The 23,026-nt window shown below is 50.5% G+C and overlaps 1 protein-coding gene across 4 annotated transcripts in view; it reads left to right on the top strand.

The window, feature by feature from the left end:
* Positions 1-23,026, top strand: part of lifra (LIF receptor subunit alpha a) — a 229,468-nt gene that overhangs the window by 157,274 nt on the left and 49,168 nt on the right. For all 4 annotated transcript variants that reach the window (XM_085967341.1, XM_085967430.1, XM_085967272.1 and 1 more), the window contains 5 exons: positions 4,839-5,022; positions 8,020-8,295; positions 15,344-15,473; positions 17,406-17,572; positions 18,509-18,654. In XM_085967341.1, the coding sequence (XP_085823467.1) occupies positions 4,839-5,022; positions 8,020-8,295; positions 15,344-15,473; positions 17,406-17,572; positions 18,509-18,654 (903 nt within the window). The remainder of the gene's footprint in view (positions 1-4,838; positions 5,023-8,019; positions 8,296-15,343; positions 15,474-17,405; positions 17,573-18,508; positions 18,655-23,026) is intronic.

The raw sequence follows: 23,026 nt of genomic DNA, 5'->3' as shown, positions 1-23,026 counted from the left end.
CTGCACATGTGCACTTTGCAGGAACTACCAGGAGTGAGAAACTCAATTGATTTTTTCCTCCCCCCTTCCTGGCTAGGGGTACTGAAGCAAATTGAAGTTGTTTCATTTACTGAGATCAACTTACTCGGAGACTTTCTGGTCTATATAAGAGAATTTGCATTTATATAGCGCCTTTCATGATCTCAGGACGTCCCAAAGCGCTTTACAGCCAATGAAGTACTTTTTGAAGTGTAGTCACTGTTGTAATGTAGGAAATGCGGCAGCCAATTTGCGCACAGTAAGATCACACAAACAGTAATGAGATAATGACCAGATAATCTGTTTTGTTGAAATTGAATGAAGGATAAATATTGACCACGACATTAGGAGAACTCTCATGCTTTTCTTCGAAATAGTGCCATGGGATCTTTTACGTCCACCTGAGAGGGCAGACGTGGCCTCAGTTTAACGCCTTACTCCGACAGAGCGGCACTCCCTCAGTACTGCACGGAGTGTCAGCCTGGATTATGTGCTCAAGTCTGTGAAGTGGGAATTGTACCCACAACCTTCTGACTCAGAGTGCTACCCCACTGAGCCTCGGGAGGCACCTGAATATATAGCTTGGTGTAAGCCATCGGCGACCTATAAGTGATTATATTTAAGTGAAAGATGTAGTGAATGGTGATCAGTCTAAGTGTTTGATTCTTAATAGGGTGCTGACACCCTGCTCTTGTTGACATTTTTTTTAAAAGTGTAAAAACAAAATCCAATGCCTGGGAACTCTCTCAAATTCTGTCTGCCCTGTCTGCAGTTATACTGCAGCTGGTGTAAAAAGCAAAGCAAAGCAATGCAAGACTACCTTGGCCAAAATGCCCTGTGCTGTTCGGCAACCTCGCTGCTCATTTGTACTGTGGTTTATTTGTTGATTTTGCAGAGTGATTGGGCCATAAAACAAGCCCTTTAAAATGCATGTTGCGAACATACAAACAAGGACGGACAGGTGAAGACCCTCTTGCTCCATCCAGCCTGTTCCACACAATTGCGATACCTTGTGTATCACAATATACACGCTCCACCCCACCCAAAACCATGTGATCTCCTGAGAGAGGCGCAAAACCAGATTTAAAAACCCAGGCCAATTTGGGGGGGGAAAAATCTGAGAAATTTCTCTGCGACCCAGCTAGGCGATGGAAACTAGTCCAGGATTCACACTGGCCCTGAATTCCCTGCAGTACCCACCTTCTGTAAGAGGTGATCTCCGCCCCAGCCAGAAACCGGTCCAGAACCAGCATCCACTGCACAAGATGGCAGCCTGTTCCAGAGGTCACTATTCTCTGGGGGAAAAGAGCCACCTCCCGACATCTAACCTAGATCTGGCCTTCTACAACTTAATTTTGTGTCGACTCTTTTTTCTCCCCTTGTCCAGTCTCTTCCCACCTACATCCGCGACGCTTCCGACTCCCTCTGCCACTTTTTAACAGTTTCCAGTTTCCTGGCCGCAACCACCTCCTTTTCACTGGACGTACAATCCCTCTGCACCTCCATCCCCCATCAGGATGGCCTGAGGGTGCTTTGCTTCTTCCTTGAACAGAAGCCCAACCAGTCCCCTTCCACCACCACCCTCCTTCGCCTGGCTGAACTTGTTCTCACATTGAACAACTTCTCCTTTGACTCCACTCACTTCCTCCAAATTAAAGGTGTTGCTATGGGAACCAGCATGGGCCCTAGCTATGCCTGCCTTTTTGTGGGATATGTGGAACATTCTTTGTTCCAGTCCTACTCAGGTGACCTCCCTCACCTCACCGGTACATTGATGACTATCGGTGCCGTTTCCTGCTCTCGCCCTGAACTAGAAAATTTCATTCACTTTGCTTCTAATTACCACCCTTCCCTCACCTTGACATGGTCCATCTCCGACTCTTCCCTTCCCTTCCTCAACTTCTCTGTCTCCATCTCTGGGACAAATTTGTGACTTTGATAGGCCCATATCAATACTGTGGCAGGGACAGAAACCTGATAGAAACATAGAAGATAGGAGCTGGGGTAGGTCATTCGGCCCCTCGAGCCTGCTCCGCCATTCAATGAGATCATGGCTGATCATCCAAATTCAGTATCCTGTCCCTGCCTTCTCCCCATAGCCCGTGAGAAAGACTGTGTCGATTGGGCTTATACTCACTGGAGTTTAGAAGATTGAGAGGGGATCTCATCGAAACCTATAAAATTTTGTCAGGCCTGGACAGACTAGATGCAGGAAGGATGTTTCTGATGGCTGGGGAGTCCAGAACCAGGGGTTATAGGCTAAGGATAAGGGGTAAGCCATTTAGGACTGAAATGAGGAGGAATTTCTTCACCCAGAGAGTGGTGAACCTGTGGAATTCTCTGCCACAGAGGGCGGTGGAGGCCAGTTCATTAAATATATTCAAGAAAGAGTTGGATATATTTCTTACGGCTAAAGGGATCAAGGGATATGGGGAGAAGGCAGGGACCGGGTACTGAATTTGGATGATCAGCCATGATCTCATTGAATGGCGGAGCGGGCTTGAAGGGCCGAATGGCCTACTCCTGCTCCTATCTTCTATGTTTCTATAATCCCTTTAGCCTTAAGAAATATATCCAACTCCTTCTTGAATATATTTAATGAATTGGCCTCCACTGCCTTCTGTAGTAGAGAATTCCACTCTCTGGGTGAAGAAATTCCTCCTCATCTGTGTCCTAAATGGCTTACCCCTTATCCTTAGACTGTGACCCGGTTCTAGACTCCCCGGCCATCGGGAACATCCTTCCTGCATCTAGTCTGTCTAGTCCTGTTACAATTTTATAAGTTTCAATGAGATCCCCTCTCATTCTTCTAAACCCCAGCGAGTATAAGCCCAATCGACCCAATCTCTCCTCATACGTCATTCCTGCCATCCCAGGTATCAGCCTGGTGAATCTTCGCTGAACTCCCTCCATGGCAAGAACATCCTTCCTCAGATAAGGTGACCAAAACTGCACACAATCCTCAAGGTGTGGCCTCACCAAGGCCCTGTACAACTGCAGCAAGACATTCTTGTTCCTGTACTCGAACCCTCTCGCTACGAAGGCCAACATACCATTTGCCGCCTTAACCGCCTGCTGCACCTGCATGCTTACCTTCAGCGACTGGTGCACAAGGACACCCAGGTCTCGTTGCACTTCCACTTCTCCCAATCTATTGTCATTCAGGTAATAATCTGCCTTCCAGTTTTTGCCACCAAAGTGGATAACCTCGCATTTATCCACATTATACTACATCTGCCATGCTTCTGCCTAATCACCCAACCAGTCCAAATCGTACTGGAGTTTCTCGGCATCCTCCTCACAGCACACACGCCCACCCAGCTTTGTGTCGTCTGCAAACTTGGAGATATTACATCTAGTTCCCTCGTCTAGATCATTTATATATATTGTGAATAGCTGGGGTTCTAGGACCGATCCCTGCGGTACCCCACTAGTCACTGCCTGCCACTCGGAAAAAGAGCCGTTTATTCCAACTCTTTGCTTCCTGTCTGCCAACCAGTTCTCTATCCAAGTCAGTACCTTACCCCCAATCCCATGTGCCTTAACTTTACAAGCTAATCTCTTATGTGGGACCTTATTGAAAGCCTTCTGAAAGTCCAAATACACCACATCCACTGGTTCTCCCTTATCTATTCTACCAGTTACATCCTCAAAAAATTCCAGTAGCTTAGTCAGTAATCCATGTTGACTTTGTCCGATCCTGTCACTGTCCCACTCACCCATTACCCCTTTCCCCCTGACCTCAGTTGGCAGGCGGCTCCCCAATGTCTCAAATTAACGATTCTCATCCTCGTGTTTAAATCCCTTCATTGCCTTGCCCCTTCCTATCTCCGGGACCTCCTCCTGCCCTATGACCCTCCCTCCCAGAACTCTGAGTTCCTCTGACTCTGACCTTTTATGCATCTCCCTCTCCATTCGCCCCGCTATTGACAGCCAGGCTTTCAGCAGTCTAGCGCCCACGCTCTGGAATTCCCTTCTTAAACCCTCGACCTCTGCTCCTTTAAAACCCTTTTTAAAGCCCACCTCTTTGACCAAGGTCGACCCTCCCAATATCTCCGTCTTTGGCCTGGCGTTAATTTTTGCCTGATTACCTCTCTGTGAAGCACCGTGGGATAGTTTTCGATGTTAAAGGTGCTATGTATAATCTAGGGTTGTATTCAGTGGAATTTAGAAGATTAAGGGGTGATTTGATCAAAGTTTTCAAGATATTAAGGGTAGAGAGAGGAAAAACTAGTTCCGCTAGTTGGGGAATTTAGGATGAGGGAACATAGACTAAAAATTAGAGCCAGGCCTTCCAGGAGTGAATTTAGGAAAGAATTCGACACACCAAGGGTGGTAGAAGTTTGGAATTCAAACGGCAATTGATGCTAGATCAATTGTTAATTTAAAACCTGAGATTGATAGCTTTCAGTTAACCAAATGTATTAAGGGATATGGGGCAAAGCCGGTTATTTGGAGTTAGGTCGCAGATCAGCCATGATATCATTAAATGGCGGTACAGGCTCGAGGGGCTCAATGGCCTGCTCCTGTTCCTATGCAAAAGCAGATTGTTGCCGTTCTAACCTGCTGTGGATTTCATTTCTACTTCAACAGTGCAGCCTGAAACTTGTGCCAAACAACTCCTCCACAGAGCGTACGTGCGCGTGCGAAGCTCCAGTGAGCTGCACCCCTGAGCCACTTCATTTATTTGTTGTCCCAGTGATTTCTTGGGGTTCTTGAGCTTTTAGTTAAGAGCTCGTCCTTTTTGTTGGAACATCCTACCTACCACCCGAGAGCAACAGTTTATAAAAAAAAAAAAAAAAATTGGATTGTTTTTGCAGGGGAATTACAGTAGCACCCTGGACTTCACCCGTAACAGGACGCTGCAGTTGACTTGGACATCACACATGCCCCTCCAGTGCACATCACACTCTGTGCGAATCCGCTGCATCAGCAACGATGGCGATTTTCTGTTTACTGGTGTAAGAGCATGGAGTGACTGGAGTCCAGCATTCACACTCGAAGGTAAGTTGCACTTTATGTTCTGCTGATCGTTATCGAAACAGTATTGCTGTACCTAGTCGGTATATAAGGGCATGTCTTACTCCAGTGGAACAGGGAGTCATAGAGTTTTACAGCACAGAAAGAGGCCCTTCGGCCCATCGTGTCTGCGCCGCCCATCCATCCCTGTCCAGTCTAATCCCATTTTCCAGCATTTGGTCCATAGCCTTGTATGCAATGGCATTTCAAGTGCTCATCCAAATGCTTCTTGAATGTTGTGAGGGTTCCTGCCTCCACCACCCTTTCAGGCATTGAGTTCCACATTCCAACCACCCTCTGGGTGAAAAAGTTCCTCCTCAAATCCCCTCTAAATCTCCTGCCCCTTACCCTGAATCTATGCCCCCTTGTTATTGACCCCCCCACTAAGGGGAAAAGTTCCTCTTTATCTACCCTATCTATGCCCCTCATTATTTTGTACACCTCAATCAGGTCCCCCCTCAGCCTTCTCTGCTCCAAGGAAAACAACTCCAGCCTGTCCAGCCTCTCTTCATAGCTGAGGCGCTCCATCCCAGGTAACATCCTGGTGAATCTTCTCTGCACCCTCTCCAAAGCAATCACATCCTTCCTATAGTGAGGCGACCAGAACTGCACACAGTACTCCAGCTGTGGCCTCACCAGCGTTTTGTACAGCTCCATCATAACCTCCCTGCTCTTATATTCTATGCCTCGGCTAATGAAGGCAAGTATCCCATATGCCTTTTTAACCACCTTATCTACCTGCTCCGCTGCCTTCAGGGATCTATGTACATGTACACCAAGGTCCCTCTGACCCTCTGTACTTCCTAGGGTCCTACCACTCAGGAGGGTTGATGGGTGATATGGTGTATGATGTGGCAAGCTTTATTGGAATGATGCCATGCTGACATATAAACTCGTCCATGTGAGATTCCTCTGTCTGTTATGTTAATCGAAATGTTAACCCATCTATTATATGTTACATTCATGATGTGGAACATGGTTTTCATTGACACTTTTCAACTAACCTTGTTCCTTATGAGCAAACCCATCATATTTTACTATCAGTAGGTGCTCCTGTGATGGGAGTTTTCAACATCTAGGGTGGTCACACCTCGCCCGTCACAGAGTTGCCCCCTCTGGCGTCTCTCACAGCGGGGCTGATTGTAGTGGTATGGCCAGAAGTCGTGTTTCCTGTTCTTCCACGCAAAACTGATGTCAATAGTAAAATAATTTTTCTGCACCTGAAGACACAGGCCATGCAAGCATTTCTCCCATCAGTCACCTCCAACACATATCCTTAAGCAACCTTCCCTTCCCCCCACTGTAGTTGCTCCCCTCCCCACAACGAGCAGATGGGTCCGAGCCCCACAAAACACCTCCACCTATGATGTATTGCTGAATGCGGGAGGACTTCTGATCTCCCTGGTACTAGTTCCCCTTTCAGTGCCTCGCTCCTCGCAAAATTCTTCCCCATTGGGAGGGAAGAGCCCCCTCCTCCTTAACTGCCCCCTCCTCCTTCTTTCCCTGCCCCCTCCTCCTTCTTTCCCTGCCCCCTCCTCCTCCTTTCCCTGCCCCCTCCTCCTCCTTTCCCTGCCCCCTCCTCCTCCTTTCCCTGCCCCCTCCTCCTCCTTTCCCTGCCCCCTCCTCCTCCTTTCCCTGCCCCCTCCTCCTCCTTTCCCTGCCCCCTCCTCCTTCTTTCCCTGCCCCCTCCTCCTCCTTTCCCTGCCCCCTCCTACTCCTTACTTGCCCCCCCCTCCTTCTTTCCCTGCCCCCTCCTCCTTCTTTCCCTGCCCCCTCCTCCTTCTTTCCCTGCCCCCTCCTCCTTCTTTCCCTGCCCCCTCCTCCTTCTTTCCCTGCCCCCTCCTCCTTCTTTCCCTGCCCCCTCCTCCTTCTTTCCCTGCCCCCTCCTCCTTCTTTCCCAACCCTGAACTTCTCTCCGCCCCCCCCCCCACCCCCCTTGCCCCCTCGCCATCCACCCGTTTTGGGGACATCAGTTGGAGCCTCCCCACTGACAGAAAACCACGACTGAAAAGGTTTTCCGCCAACACCTTGACTGAGGTTATGTCCCTGCATCTGCACCACCTCTTCCCCTCTTTCTCCCCAACTCCCTCCCACCCATTCTCCTTCCCTGTCCTGCTCTGAATCTCTCCCCTCCCCCCGTCTCTGCTCTCCCCTCCCCCCGTCTCTGCTCTCCCCTCCCCCCGCCTCTGCTCTCCCCTTCCCCCGCCTCTGCTCTCCCCTCCCCCCGCCTCTGCTCTCCCCTCCCCCCGCCTCTGCTCTCCCCTCCCCCCGCCTCTGCTCTCCCCTCCCCCCGCCTCTGCTCTCCCCTCCCCCCGCCTCTGCTCTCCCCTCCCCCCGCCTCTGCTCTCCCCTCCCCCCGCCTCTGCTCTCCCCTCCCCCCGCCCCTGCTCTCCCCTCCCCCCGCCCCTGCTCTCCCCTCCCCCCGCCCCTGCTCTCCCCTCCCCCCGCCCCTCTCATCCTCTTCCCCGTCCTCTTTTTTATGTAAACTGGCTTTACACCTCCCTGTGGACTGTTCTCTGCTTACACACCGACTTCATATCCATCACAGTTTTGTTAAGTCTGAACTCCTGGAAAGAGTTTGTTACGTGAAAGATACAGGAAACTTTGTGCTATCCGGCACCCACGGGACCGAGCTGCTCCCGTTGCCTCTCGACTTCCGGATAGACCAGCGTCAATGTTATCAGATAGGAGCTTTTCATCTCCGTATCTGACAACAAAGACTGTTGCTTAGCAACAGCTTGTCAACACTCGGCCCGTGGCTTGGAAGTGTCTCTGAAGCTGTTGCTAAGCTACAGAGATGCTTTCCAGAGCCTGCCTGTGAAAAGAGTGCTAGGAGAAGAAAAAAAACCTAACCAAAACGGCTGCTGATTTCTGCCGTTAGATCGAAGCTGCCGGACATTCAACCTCCAGATAGCACAAAGTTTCCTGTAGCATGTAAATCTAAGTTGCAATAAATCTATGTCATTGTTTTGTTTTTTTCAGGACAGGACACGTCTAACCAAACCAATAGTGAAGTCTATCCCGTGGATGGCACTGTTCTGAAAGCTGGGTCCAGCCTGACATTTTGTTGCGTAGCTGGTAAAGGAACAAGTGTCACAGAAATATCTTTTGACAGCTTGAATTTAACAGCCATCGAATTGAGCAACAGGAGCCAGGCCGTCAGGGTGCAGAATGTGTCTCAGTCGATAGAATCCGGAACTAATGTCGTTTGCATTCTATCCTCAAATGCCTACATAGGAGCAGTCATATTTATCGGCTGTGAGTATCGAGGAGCGACGAGTGGGAATTAACAATGGTTGGACTTGGTTTCAGTGTTTGTGCTGAAGGAAAATGCAGCATATGTTGCAAATTGATGTGTATCTGATTCACCGCTGGAATCCCAGTGTAACCACATGCAGTGCAATCCCAGTGTAACCACACGCAGTGCGATCCCAGTGTAACCACACGCACTGGAATCCCAGTGTAACCACACGCACTGGAATCCCAGTGTAACCACACGCACTGGAATCCCAGTGTGACCACACAGTGCAATCCCAGTGTGGCCACACGCACTGGAATCCCAGTGTGACCACACAGTGCAATCCTAGTGTAACCACACAGTGCAATCCCAGTGTAACCACACAGTGCAATCCCAGTGTAACCACACGCAGTGCAATCCCAGTGTAACCACACGCCGTGCGATCCCAGTGTAACTACACACAGTGCAATCCCAGTGTAACCACACGCACTGGAATCCCAGTGTAACCACACGCAGTGCAATCCCAGTGTAACCACACGCAGTGCAATCCCAGTGTAACCACACGCACTGGAATCCCAGTGTAACCACACGCAGTGCAATCCCAGTGTAACCACACGCACTGGAATCCCAGTGTAACCACACGCAGTGCGATCCCAGTGTAACCACACGCACTGGAATCCCAGTGTAGCCACACGCAGTGCAATCCCAGTGTAACCACACGCACTGGAATCCCAGTGTAGCCACACGCAGTGCAATCCCAGTGTAGCCACACGCAGTGCAATCCCAGTGTAACCACACGCAGTGCAATCCCAGTGTAACCACACGCAGTGCAATCCCAGTGTAACGACACGCAGTGCAATCCCAGTGTAACCACACGCAGTGCAATCCCAGTGTAACCACACGCAGTGCAATCCCAGTGTAACCACACGCACTGGAATCCCAGTGTAACCACACGCAGTGCGATCCCAGTGTAACCACACGCAGTGCGATCCCAGTGTAACCACACGCACTGGAATCCCAGTGTAGCCACACGCAGTGCAATCCCAGTGTAACCACACGCACTGGAATCCCAGTGTAACCACACGCAGTGCAATACCAGTGTAACCACACGCAGTGCAATCCCAGTGTAACCACACGCAGTGCAATCCCAGTGTAACCACACGCAGTGCAATCCCAGTGTAACCACACGCACTGGAATCCCAGTGTAACCACACGCACTGGAATCCCAGTGTAACCACACGCAGTGCAATCCCAGTGTAACCACACGCAGTGCAATCCCAATGTAACGACACACAGTGCAATCCCAGTGTAACGACACGCAGTGCAATCCCATTGTAACCGCACGCGCAATGCAGTCCCGGTGTAACCGCACGCAGTGCAATCCCATTGTAACCGCACGCACAGTGCAGTCCCAGTGTAACCGCACGCAGTGCAATCCCAGTGTAACCACACGCAGTGCAATCCCAGTGTAACCGCACGCATTGAAATCCCAGTGTAACCCCACAATGCAAACCCAGTGTAACCACGCACAGTGCAATCCCAGTGTAACCACACAGTGCAATGCCAGTGTGACCGCACGCAGTGCAATCCCAGTGTAATCACAAGCACTGGAATCCCAGTGTAACCACACGCACTGGAATCCCAGTGTAACCACGCAGTGCAATCCCAGTGTAACCATGCAGTGCAATCCCAGTGTAACCACGCAGTGCGATCCCAGTGTAACCACGCAGTGCGATCCCAGTGTAACCACGCAGTGCGATCCCAGTGTAACCACGCAGTGCGATCCCAGTGTAACCACGCAGTGCGATCCCAGTGTAACCACGCAGTGCGATCCCAGTGTAACCACACGCAGTGCGATCCCAGTGTAACCACACGCACTGGAATCCCAGTGTAACCACACGCACTGGAATCCCAGTGTGACCACACAGTGCAATCCCAGTGTGACCACACGCACTGGAATCCCAGTGTGACCACACAGTGCAATCCCAGTGTAACCACACAGTGCAATCCCAGTGTAACCACACGCAGTGCAATCCCAGTGTAACCACACGCCGTGCGATCCCAGTGTAACTACACACAGTGCAATCCCAGTGTAACCACACGCACTGGAATCCCAGTGTAACCACACGCACTGGAATCCCAGTGTAACCATACGCAGTGCAATCCCAGTGTAACCACACGCAGTGCAATCCCAGTGTAACCACACGCACTGGAATCCCAGTGTAACCACACGCAGTGCAATCCCAGTGTAACCACACGCACTGGAATCCCAGTGTAGCCACACGCAGTGCAATCCCAGTGTAACCACACGCACTGGAATCCCAGTGTAACCACACGCAGTGCAATCCCAGTGTAGCCACACGCAGTGCAATCCCAGTGTAACCACACGCAGTGCAATCCCAGTGTAACCACACGCACTGGAATCCCAGTGTAACCACACGCAGTGCAATCCCAGTGTAACCACACGCACTGGAATCCCAGTGTAACCACACGCAGTGCAATCCCAGTGTAACCACACGCAGTGCAATCCCAGTGTAACCACACGCAGTGCAATCCCAGTGTAACCACACGCAGTGCAATCCCATTGTAACCGCACGCGCAATGCAGTCCCAGTGTAACCGCACGCACAGTGCAGTCCCAGTGTAACCGCACGCAATGCAATCCCAGTGTAACCACACGCAGTGCAATCCCAGTGTAACCGCATGCATTGAAATCCCAGTGTAACCCCACAATGCAAACCCAGTGTAACCACGCACAGTGAAATCCCAGTGTAACCACACAGTGCAATGCCAGTGTGACCGCACGCAGTGCAATCCCAGTGTAACCACACGCACTGGAATCCCAGTGTAACCACACGCAGTGCAATCCCAGTGTAACCACGCAGTGCAATCCCAGTGTAACCACGCAGTGCAATCCCAGTGTAACCACGCAGTGCAATCCCAGTGTAACCACGCAGTGCAATCCCAGTGTGACCACGCAGTGCAATCCCATTGTGACCGCACTGTGCAATCCCAGTGTAACCGCACGCAGTGCAATCCCAGTGTAACCGCACGCAGTGCGGCCCCAGTGTAACCGCACGCAGTGCGGCCCCAGTGTAACCGCACGCAGTGCGGCCCCAGTGTAACCGCACGCAGTGCGGCCCCAGTGTAACCGCACGCAGTGCGGCCCCAGTGTAACCGCACGCAGTGCGGCCCCAGTGTAACCGCACGCAGTGCGGTCCCAGTGTAACCGCACGCACTGGAATCCCAGTGTAACCACACGCAGTGCAATCCCAGTGTAACCACACGCAGTGCAATCCCAGTGTAACCACACGCAGTGCAATCCCAGTGTAACCACACGCAGTGCGATCCCAGTGTAACCACACGCAGTGCGATCCCAGTGTAACCACACGCACTGGAATCCCAGTGTAGCCACACGCAGTGCAATCCCAGTGTAACCACACGCACTGGAATCCCAGTGTAACCACACGCGGTGCAATCCCAGTGTAACCACACGCGGTGCAATCCCAGTGTAACCACACGCACTGGAATCCCAGTGTAACCACACGCAGTGCAATCCCAGTGTAACCGCACGCGCAATGCAGTCCCAGTGTAACCGCACGCACAGTGCAGTCCCAGTGTAACCGCACGCAGTGCAATCCCAGTGTAACCACACGCAGTGCAATCCCAGTGTAACCGCATGCATTGAAATCCCAGTGTAACCCCACAATGCAAACCCAGTGTAACCACGCACAGTGCAATCCCAGTGTAACCACACAGTGCAATGCCAGTGTGACCGCACGCAGTGCAATCCCAGTGTAATCACACAGTGCAATCCCAGTGTAACCACACGCAGTGCAATCCCAGTGTAACCACACGCACTGGAATCCCAGTGTAACCACACGCACTGGAATCCCAGTGTAACCACACGCAGTGCAATCCCAGTGTAACCACGCAGTGCAATCCCAGTGTAACCACGCAGTGCAATCCCAGTGTAACCACGCAGTGCAATCCCAGTGTAACCACGCAGTGCAATCCCATTGTGACCGCGCAGTGCAATCCCATTGTGACCGCACTGTGCAATCCCAGTGTAACCGCACGCAGTGCGGCCCCACTGTAACCGCACGCAGTGCGGCCCCAGTGTAACCGCACGCAGTGCGGCCCCAGTGTAACCGCACGCAGTGCGGCCCCAGTGTAACCGCACGCAGTGCGGCCCCAGTGTAACCGCACGCAGTGCGGCCCCAGTGTAACCGCACGCACTGGAATCCCAGTGTAACCACACGCAGTGCAATCCCAGTGTAACCACACGCAGTGCAATCCCAGTGTAACCACACGCACTGGAATCCCAGTGTAACCACACGCAGTGCAATCCCAGTGTAACCACACGCACTGGAATCCCAGTGTAACCACACGCAGTGCGATCCCAGTGTAACCACACGCACTGGAATCCCAGTGTAGCCACACGCAGTGCAATCCCAGTGTAACCACACGCAGTGCAATCCCAGTGTAACCACGCAGTGCAATCCCAGTGTAACCACACAGTGCAATCCCAGTGTAACCACACAGTGCAATCCCAGTGTAACCACGCAGTGCAATCCCAGTGTGACCACGCAGTGCAATCCCATTGTGACCGCACTGTGCAATCCCATTGTGACCGCACTGTGCAATCCCATTGTGACCGCACTGTGCAGTCCCAGTGTAACCGCACGCAGTGCGGTCCCAGTGTAACCGCACGCAGTGCGGTCCCAGTGTAACCGCACGCAGTGCGGTCCCAGTGTAACCGCACGCAGTGCGGTCCCAGTGTAACCGCACGCAGTGCGGTCCCAGTGTAACCGCACGCAGTGCGGTCCCAGTGTAACCGCACGCAGTGCGGTCCCAGTGTAACCGCACGCAGTGCGGTCCCAGTGTAACCGCACGCAGTGCGGTCCCAGTGTAACCGCACGCAGTGCGGTCCCAGTGTAACCGCACGCAGTGCGGTCCCAGTGTAACCGCACGCAGTGCGGTCCCAGTGTAACCGCACGCAGTGCGGTCCCAGTGTAACCGCACGCAGTGCGGTCCCAGTGTAACCGCACGCAGTGCGGTCCCAGTGTAACCGCACGCAGTGCGGTCCCAGTGTAACCGCACGCAGTGCGGTCCCAGTGTAACCGCACGCAGTGCGGTCCCAGTGTAACCGCACGCAGTGCGGTCCCAGTGTAACCGCACGCAGTGCGGTCCCAGTGTAACCGCACGCAGTGCGGTCCCAGTGTAACCGCACGCAGTGCGGTCCCAGTGTAACCGCACGCAGTGCGGTCCCAGTGTAACCGCACGCAGTGCGGTCCCAGTGTAACCGCACGCACTGGGATCCCAGTGTAACCGCACGCACTGGAATCCCAGTGTAGCCGCACGCAGTGCAGTCCCAGTGTAGCCGCACGCAGTGCAGTCCCAGTGTAGCCGCACGCAGTGCAGTCCCAGTGTAGCCGCACGCAGTGCAGTCCCAGTGTAGCCGCACGCAGTGCAGTCCCAGTGTAACCGCACGCACAGTGCAGTCCCAGTGTAACCGCACGCAGTGCAATCCCAGTGTAACCGCACGCATTGAAATCCCAGTGTAACCCCACAATGCAAACCCAGTGTAACCACGCACAGTGCAATCCCAGTGTAATCACACAGTGCAATCCCAGTGTAACCACACGCAGTGCAATCCCAGTGTAGCCACACGCAGTGCAATCCCAGTGTAGCCACACGCAGTGCAATCCCAGTGTAGCCACACGCAGTGCAATCCCAGTGTAGCCACACGCAGTGCAATCCCAGTGTAGCCACACGCAGTGCAATCCCAGTGTAGCCACACGCAGTGCAATCCCAGTGTAGCCACACGCAGTGCAATCCCAGTGTAACCACACGCAGTGCAATCCCAGTGTAACCACACGCAGTGCAATCCCAGTGTAACCACACGCACTGGAATCCCAGTGTAACCACACGCACTGGAATCCCAGTGTAACCACACGCAGTGCAGTCCCAGTGTAACCACACGCAGTGCAGTCCCAGTGTAACGACACGCAGTGCAGTCCCAGTGTAACCGCACGCGCAGTGCAGTCCCAGTGTAACGACACGCAGTGCAATCCCAGTGTAACGACACGCGCAGTGCAGTCCCAGTGTAACCGCACGCAGTGCAATCCCAGTGTAACCGCACGCATTGAAATCCCAGTGTAACCACGCACAGTGCAATCCCAGTGTAATCACACAGTGCAATCCCAGTGTAACCACACGCAGTGCAATCCCAGTGTAACCACACGCACTGGAATCCCAGTGTAACCACACGCAGTGCAATCCCAGTGTGACCGCGCAGTGCAATCCCAGTGTGACCGCGCAGTGCAATCCCAGTGTGACCGCGCAGTGCAATCCCATTGTGACCGCGCAGTGCAATCCCAGTGTGACCGCACGCAGTGCAATCCCATTGTGACCGCACTGTGCGGTCCCAGCGTAACCGCACGCAAAGTGCAATCCCAGCGTAACCGCACGCAAAGTGCAATACCAATGTATCACATACGGTGTTGCACAATATATATATAGAACTTCCATTCAAAGAGATGTCAGTTTACTTTGCTGGTTAATGGTGCTGCAAGGTGGAAGCCTAGATTTATTCAAATTCTCGTAGTGATCACCCCTTTAATGATCGTTGCTGGTAATGATCACCCTGTGTAGCGATGACGTGAGTATTAGGTTCAAATTGTAATTGTGGGAACCAAGTGGAGCTTTAAGTGCCGGCTTTCTTTCAGTTCTGATTGTTTTGTTGCTGGAATCCCGGAATGACTTGCAGGGCTGTTCAGCTCTGCTGACCACTTTAGACAGCTGGTTAATCAGCTGCTTACATCCTCCTCTCAACCCCCACTTGTGTATTCAAATTCCTTTGGTGTTGTTGACTTAATTCCATTTGTTTATCCCAGGCTCTCCACGCTAACCAGCAATTTAAACAGCTGATCGCCACTCTTGGACTCTACTGTACCTGCATACATTGTAATTACAGGATCACCTGTAGGATGCTTTTACAGTAACGTGACTGTTTTAAAAAGCTGCATGATAATGAATGGTTTCTAATTTGTGTTTTTTAATTTAGATCCGCCTGATGCACCAAAAAATCTCAGCTGTGAGACACGTGACTTAAAAACACTAAACTGTACGTGGGAACCAGGGAGGCTGACTGGACTAGTCTCGCATCGTAGGACTATATATAGTCTCATCAACGGGTAAGTTTCTGTATCCGTATCTTATTACCTTTTCTCTTTGTGAATTTTGTACTGATCAGGGTGATAGATGATGGTGCTCTCGAACAGAACACTTTCCATTTTGGGTACCCAGTGTCAACATCGAATGCTCCCAGCTCGGGGACGGCACGCCTAGATACAGTGGAAAGCTACCCCTACCCTGCTCCAACAATGTGCCTGAGTTCAGACCTCGAGAGAGAGTAGGCCCTACAGTACCGGCATGACCTTTCCCCATACCAGGCTTGTGGCTTTTCTGTCCGGGGCTGGTGACAAATTGGTGTTGAATTAAGAGTAGTTCCCATATCCAGTGGGGATCGGGCTGAAACTGCCCAAACTCTTTCCACAAAACTGATAGACAGAGGAACGTTCAACTAGAATCTTAGATGTTTACGGCACAGAAGGAGGCCATTCGGCCATCGTGTCCGTGCCGGCCGAAAAAGAGCTCTCCAGCCTAATCCCACTTTGCAGCTCTTGGTCCGTAGCCCGTAGGTTACGGCACTTCAGGTACTTTTTAAATGTGATGAGGGTTTCTGCCTCTACCACCCTTTCAGGCAGTGAGTTCCAGACCCCCACCACCCTCTGGGTGAAAAGAGTTCTCCTCAACTCCCCTCTAATCCTCCGACCAATTACTTTAAATCTCTGTCCCCTGGTTATTGACCTCTCTGCTAAGGGAAATAGCACTTCCTTTCCACTCTATCTAGGCCCCTCATAATTTTATACACTTCAATTAAGCCTCCCCTCAGCCTCCTCTGTAAACCTAGTCGGTTTGGACACAATTTGAACGTGGTTCTCGGAGGTGAAAGGTCAACGTGCAACCCGCTCCCCCAGCTCGTTCAGACTGTATTTTGTAAGCTGTTTGTTTTCCTTTGCTCCACCCGCCCAGATGTTTTCGTCTTGGGAGGTGGGCTCGGGACCCGTTCCCAAATATCAGCATTGAGCAGTAATATGCCAAGGTGACTAACTCTTCTGGAGTCCCTCCCAGTGGAGAAGCATCTGGTCGGTGGCGCTGCGCTGACTGTGACATTGGTGCGAGAGGGTAAAGGACCATGCCATCATTACTGCAGGAGTTCCAGTGTATTGCGCCAGGGCGCATGTTTCAATTCAAACTTTCCACACTCGGGGACGCAAAAGATCTCGCGGCACTGGGGAGTTCTCCCGGTGTCTCGGCCATCATTTCTCCCCCAACCAATATCACCAAAAGCCGGTTATCCAGTTACTCGTTTATTCCCTGTTTGTGGAACCTGCTGCACACAAACTGGCTGCCCTAATCCCCTACAAGTTGACAATGGCCACGCTTGTCCTTTGTGTCTGTGAAATTACTTCGGGCAGTCTCAACTTTAGTTCCTATAGTTACGCAATTTGGATTTCAGTAACATGTACTGTAAACATAGAAACATAGAAGATCGGAGCAGGAGTAGGCCATTCGGCCCTTCGAGCCTGCTCCGCCATTCAACGAGATCATGGCTGGTCATCCAAACCCTAGCACCCGGTCCCTACACCGACAGCCATCCCACCCAAGCCCTATCCCCGTAACCCCATGTATTTAATCCCCCCTAACACTAAGGGCCAATTTTTTTTAAATTTTTTTTTTATCATGGCCAATCAACCTAACCCGCACATCTTTGGACTGTGGGAGGAAACCGGAGCACCCGGAGAAAACCCACGCAAACACGGGGAGAATGTGCAAACTCCACACAGACAGTCACCCGAGGCCGGATTTGAACCCGGGTCCCTGGCGCTGTGAGGCAACAGTGCTAACCACTATGCCACGGGCACTGTCTGAGTAAAGTGCTCTGCAGCAGTGGCCACACATAATCTCCAACTAAAATAAAAACACAAAATGCTGGAAATACTCAGCAGGTCAGGCAGCATCTGCAGAGATAAATAATCTCCCGAGTGTTTTTCATTCTTCAGGTCGTCGCAGAACTCTTCGTCATGTAAGGAAGCTTCAAGGAACAATCCATATTACTGGTGTGGTTTTCCTCTTTCAAACGGCAGTGGTATGCACAATATTTCAATAAATGCTAAAAACCCACTGGGAGAAACGCAGTCCAGTATAAAAGTGGATGTGGCCCGTGTGTGTAAGTATATCACTTAAAATTAAAGACTGTACTAACCCCTCTGGTCTTCCTTCTCCCTTTATTACTGGAAGGCATCTTTTGAAATATTTAAGTTTGGCCTCTGGAGGTGCCAGCAGCCCTCCCATAGCTCATTCAAGTGCCCATCCTTCACGCGTTAGCCCAGACAGCCTGGGCCTATACTCTCTGGAGTTTAGGAGAATGAGAGGTGATCACATTGAAACATATAAGATTCTGAGGGGGATTGACAGGGTAGATGTTGAGAGATTGTTTCCCTCGGCTGGAGAGTTTAGAATTAGGGGTCACAGTCTCAGAATAAGGGGTCGGCCATTCAGGACTGAGATGAGGAGAAATTTCTTCACTGAGGGTGGTGAATCTTTGGAATTCTCTACCCCAGAGGGCTGTGGATGCTCAGTCATTGAGTATATTCAAGGCTGAGATAGATAGATTTTTGGACTCTAGGGGAATCCAGGGCTATGGGGATTGGGCGGGAAGGTGATGTTAAGCTCAAAGATCAACCATGATATTGAATGGCGGAGCAGGCTCGAGGGGCCGTATGGCCTACTCCTGCTCCGAGTTCTTATGTCAGCGCGCTGTTCAACCAAGTTATTCGTAAAAGAACAGCCAAGCATATGGAGTGCGTCTTTTTAATGCTTGTTCTTTTGAGGGGCAAGATAATAGAATTTCTACATACATATAACATTGTTGACACACACAACCTATGCAGCCCAACATTTTGATGTTATAAAATCATGATTAGCGAGCTTTCCATTAAACTCCAGTGGTTCTCTGGAAAGTTTTTTCATTGAACTCGGTCAGTCCTCTTGAAACTTACTGTCTGAGCTGAACAGTGCCATTAATTTTTTTTTTACACGGTTTGATAACAATGTCGATAGAGGTCAAGTTGATGATTTTTATTTTTATTTTTAATCCTTCCAGTTCACCCTTTTGCTCCTCGTCAGCTGAGGCAAGAAGCCAAGACATCAGAGACCATCACCGTGTCCTGGTCAGATGAAGTGGACTACACAGGCACTGGGCTGCTTTGTGAGATGGTGATCAGCGATGATTCAGGGAGAACCACATCAGTAAGTAAATACACCGAAAACATTACCTTTTTATTTAAACCTCTTTTCTCTTGCCCTTTGCAGAAGCCACTAACTCTTGCTGGGATTGACTTGCTGACCATTCCCTCTGTATGAATGTAAACAGCGTGGCCCGGATTTAACTCCACCTGCCCCAAGACGGGGCGGCACGGAACCTCCACCTACTGCCTCAATGCTGCTGTGACCCCGACCTATTTTCCTGGGTTGCGGGCTCATGTCACCAAGAAGGTCTTGAGGAAGTCATTGAAAGTAAGGAGGGAGGTGGCAAGGTGTTTCAGTGGGGGTAGGATCGAAGTAGCCGAACAAGCAGTCACCAGTGGTGGAGCAGACATTATAGTTACACAGTATTTATGGTCTATTGATTGGTCTATAGACCAATTAGCTTGATGTCGGTGGTAGGAAACATAATAGAATCCTTAATCTAAGATGTAGTCGAAAAATATCTAGAAACTGAAAATGTACCGCATAGTAGACGCATGCTGTGAATACTTTGTAATTACAGCACAGAAACCGGCCATTCAGCCCGTCAGCTCCATGCCAGTGTTTGTGCTCAACACGAGCCTCCTCCCACCCTTCTTCATCTAACCCCATCAACATAGGCTTCTATACCTTTAATAAGAACATAAGAAAAAGGAGCAGGAGTAGGCCATTTGGCCCCTCGAGCCTGCTCTGCCATTTAATGAGATCATGGCTGATCTGATCTTGGGCTCAGCTCCATTTTCCTGCCCGCTCCCCATAACTCATCACTCCCTTGTTCAAAAATCTGTCTATCTCCACCTTAAATACCTTTCTCCCTCGTGTGCTTATCTAGCTTCCCCTTAAATGCATCTGTGCTATTCGCCTCAACCACTCCCTGTGGTAGCGAGTTCCACATTCTCACCACTCTCTGGGTAAAGAAGTTTTTCCTAAATTCCCCATTGGATTTATTAGTGACTATCTTATATTTATGGCCCCTAGTTCTGGTCTCGCCTGCAAATGCAAACATCTTCTCTACGTCTACCCTATCAAAACCTTTCATATTCTTAAAGACCTCTATTAGGTCACCTCTCAGCCCCAGCCTGGTATAACCTCTCAGATCTGGTATTATTCTAGTAAATCTTTCTTACACTTTCTCCAGGGCCTCTATATCGTTTTTATAATATGGAGACCAAAACTCCAAGTGCGGTCTAACCAAGTTTGTGTACAAGTTTAATATAACTTCTCTGCTTTTCATGGTGGACCATTGAACAACAAACGGGAGGAGGAGGCTCCATGAATAGTGATGGTGGACCCCAGCACGTGAGTGCAAAAGACAAGGCTGAAGCGTTTGCAACCATCTTCAGCCAGAAGTGCCGAGTGGATGATCCATATCGGCCTCCTCTTGCGGTCCCCACCATCACAGAAGCCAGTCTTCAGCCAATTTGATTTGCTCCACGTGATAGCAAGAAACGGCTGAGCGCACTGGATACAGCAGAGGCTATGGGCCCTGACAACATCCTGACTATCGTGCTGAAGACTTGTGCTCTACAACTAGCTGCATAAGAGATTAGCGTGCAAAGTTAAAGCACACGGGATTGGGGGCAAGGTACTGTCTTGGATAGAGAACTGGTTGGCAGACAGGAAGCAAAGAGTTGGAATAAACGGGTCTTTTTCCGAGTGGCAGGCAGTGACTAGTGGGGTACCGCAGGGATCGGTGCTAGGACCCCAGCTATTCACAATATATATAAATGATCTAGATGAGGGAACTAGATGTAATATCGCCTAGTTTGCAGACAACACAAAGCTGGGTGGGCGTGTGTGCTGTGAGGAGGATGCAGAGAAACTCCAGTATGATTTGGACAGGTTGGGTGATTGGGCAGATGCATGGCAAATGCAGTATAATGTGGATAAATGCGAGGTTATCCACTTCGGTGGCAAAAACAGGAAGACAGATTATTATCTGAACGGCAATAGATTGGGAAAAGGGGAAGTGCAACGAGACCTGGGTGTCCTTGTGCATCAGTCGCTGAAGGTAAGCATGCAGGTGCAGCAGGCGGTTAAGAAGGCAAATGGTATGTTGGCCTTCATAGCGAGAGGATTCGAGTACAGGAGCAAGGATGTCTTGCTTCAGGGCCTTGGTGAGACCACACCTTGAGTATTGTGTGCAGTTTTGGTCGTCTTATCTGAGGAAGGATGTTCTTGCCATGGAGGGAGTGCAGCGAAGATTCACCAGACTGATACCTGGGATGGCAGGAATGACGTATGAGGAAAGATTGGGTCGATTCGGCTTATATTCACTAGAGTTTAGAAGAATGAGAGGGGATCTCATTGAAACTTATAAAATTGTAACAGGACTAGACAGACTAGATGCAGGAAGGATGTTCCCGATGGCGGGGGAGTCCAGAGCCAGGGGTCACAGTCTAAGGATAAGGGGTAAGCCATTTAGGACTGAGATGAGGAGGAATTTCTTCACCCAGAGAGTGGTGAACCTGTGGAATTCTCTACCACACAAGGCAGTTGAGGCCAATTCATTAAATATATTCAAGAAGGAGTTAGATATATTAAGGCTAAAGGGATATGGGGAGAAGGCAGGGACAGGGTACTGAATTTGGATGATCAGCCATGATCTCATTGAATGGCGGAACAGCCTCGAGGGGCCGAATGGCCTACTCCTGCTCCTATCTTCTATGTTTAGCCGCGCCTCTAGCCAAGCTGTTCCAGTACAGCTACAAAACTGGCATCTATCCGACAATGTGGAAAAGTGCCCAGATATGTCCTGTCCACAAAAAGCAGGACAAATCCAATCCGGCCAATTACCGCCTCATCAGTCTACTCTCGATGAGCATTTGACCGAGTGTGGCATGAAGGAGCCCTAGTAAAACTGAAGTCAATGGGAATCGGGGGGGAAAACGCTCCACTGGCTGGAGTCATACCCAGCACAAAGGAAGATGGTTGTGGTGGTTGAAGGTCAATCATCACTCGGGAACAGTACCCGTGGATTGGAGGGTAGCTAATGTTACCCCAATATTTAAAAAGGGGGGTAGAGAGAAAGCAGGGAATTATAGACCAGTAAGCCTTACATCGGTTGTGGGCAAAATGCTAGAGTCCATTATTAAGGATAAAATAGCGGAGCACTTGACAAATGGGGAAAGGATCGGACAGAGTCAACATGGATTTACAAAGGGTAAATCGTGTTTGACTAATCTGCTGGAATTTTTTGAGGAAGTAACTGGTAAAATAGATGGGGGAGAGCCAGTGGATGTGGTGTACCTTGACTTCCAGAAAGCCTTCGATAAGGTTCCACACAAAAGATTATCATGCAAAATTAAGGCTCATGGGATTGGGGGCAAAGTATTAACGTGGATAGAGAACTGGCTGGCGGATAGAAAACAGAGAGTTGGAATAAACGGCTCGTTTTCGGAGTGGCAGGCAGTGACCAGCGGGGTGCCGCAAGGATCTGTCCTGGGACCCCAGCTGTTCACAATATATATAAATGATCTGGATCAGGGAATTGGATGCAATATTTCCAAATTCGCTGACGACACTAAACTAGGAGGAGGGGTGGGCTCTGATGAGGATGTCAGGAGGCTACAGTGCGATTTGGACAGGTTGGGGGAATGGGCGGATACGTGGCAGATGCACTATAATGTGGATAAATGCGAGGTTATCCACTTTGGGGGTAAAAACAGGAGGGTGGATTATTATCTAAATGGCAATAGATTGGGAGATGGGGAAGTGCAGAGGGACCTGGGTGTTCTTGTGCACCAGTCACTGAAGGAGAGCATGCAGGTGCAACAGGCGATTAAGAAGGCAAATGGTATGTTGGCCTTCATATCAAGGGGGTTCGAGTATAGGAATAGGGATACCTTACTACAGCTGTACAAGGTGCTGGTGAGACCGCATCTGGAGTATTGTGTACAGTTTTGGTCGCCCCATCTGCGGAAGGATGTTCTTGCCATGGAAAGAGTGCAGCGGCGATTCACCAGGCTGATACCTGGAATGGCGGGAATGACCTACGAGGAGAGATTGAATAGTTTGGGCTTGTACTCACTGGAGTTTAGAAGATTGAGAGGGGATCTCATCGAAACATATAAAATTATGGCAGGCCTGGACAGGCTGAATTCAGAGAGAATGTTTCCAATGGCAGGGGAGCACAGAACCAGGGGCCACAGTCTAAAAATAGCGGGCAAATCATTTAAAACAGAGATGAGGAAGAATTTCTTCACTCAAAGAGTGGTGAGCCTGTGGAATTCCCTGCCACAGAGGGCTGTGAAGGCTAATTCAATAAATATTTTCAAGAGAGAATTGGATATATTTCTGAAGGCTAAGGGGATTAAGGGTTACGGAGAAAAGGCGGGGACGGGGTACTGAACTGGTAAGATCAGCTATGATCTCA

The sequence above is a fragment of the Somniosus microcephalus genome, chromosome 1 (genome assembly GCF_052327205.1).
Source record: "Somniosus microcephalus isolate GS21.2 chromosome 1, FLI_Smic_1.0, whole genome shotgun sequence".
Taxonomy (NCBI): domain Eukaryota; kingdom Metazoa; phylum Chordata; class Chondrichthyes; order Squaliformes; family Somniosidae; genus Somniosus; species Somniosus microcephalus.
Note: the sequence above shows the minus strand (reverse complement) of the source record. Positions and strands in the feature narration are given on the sequence as shown.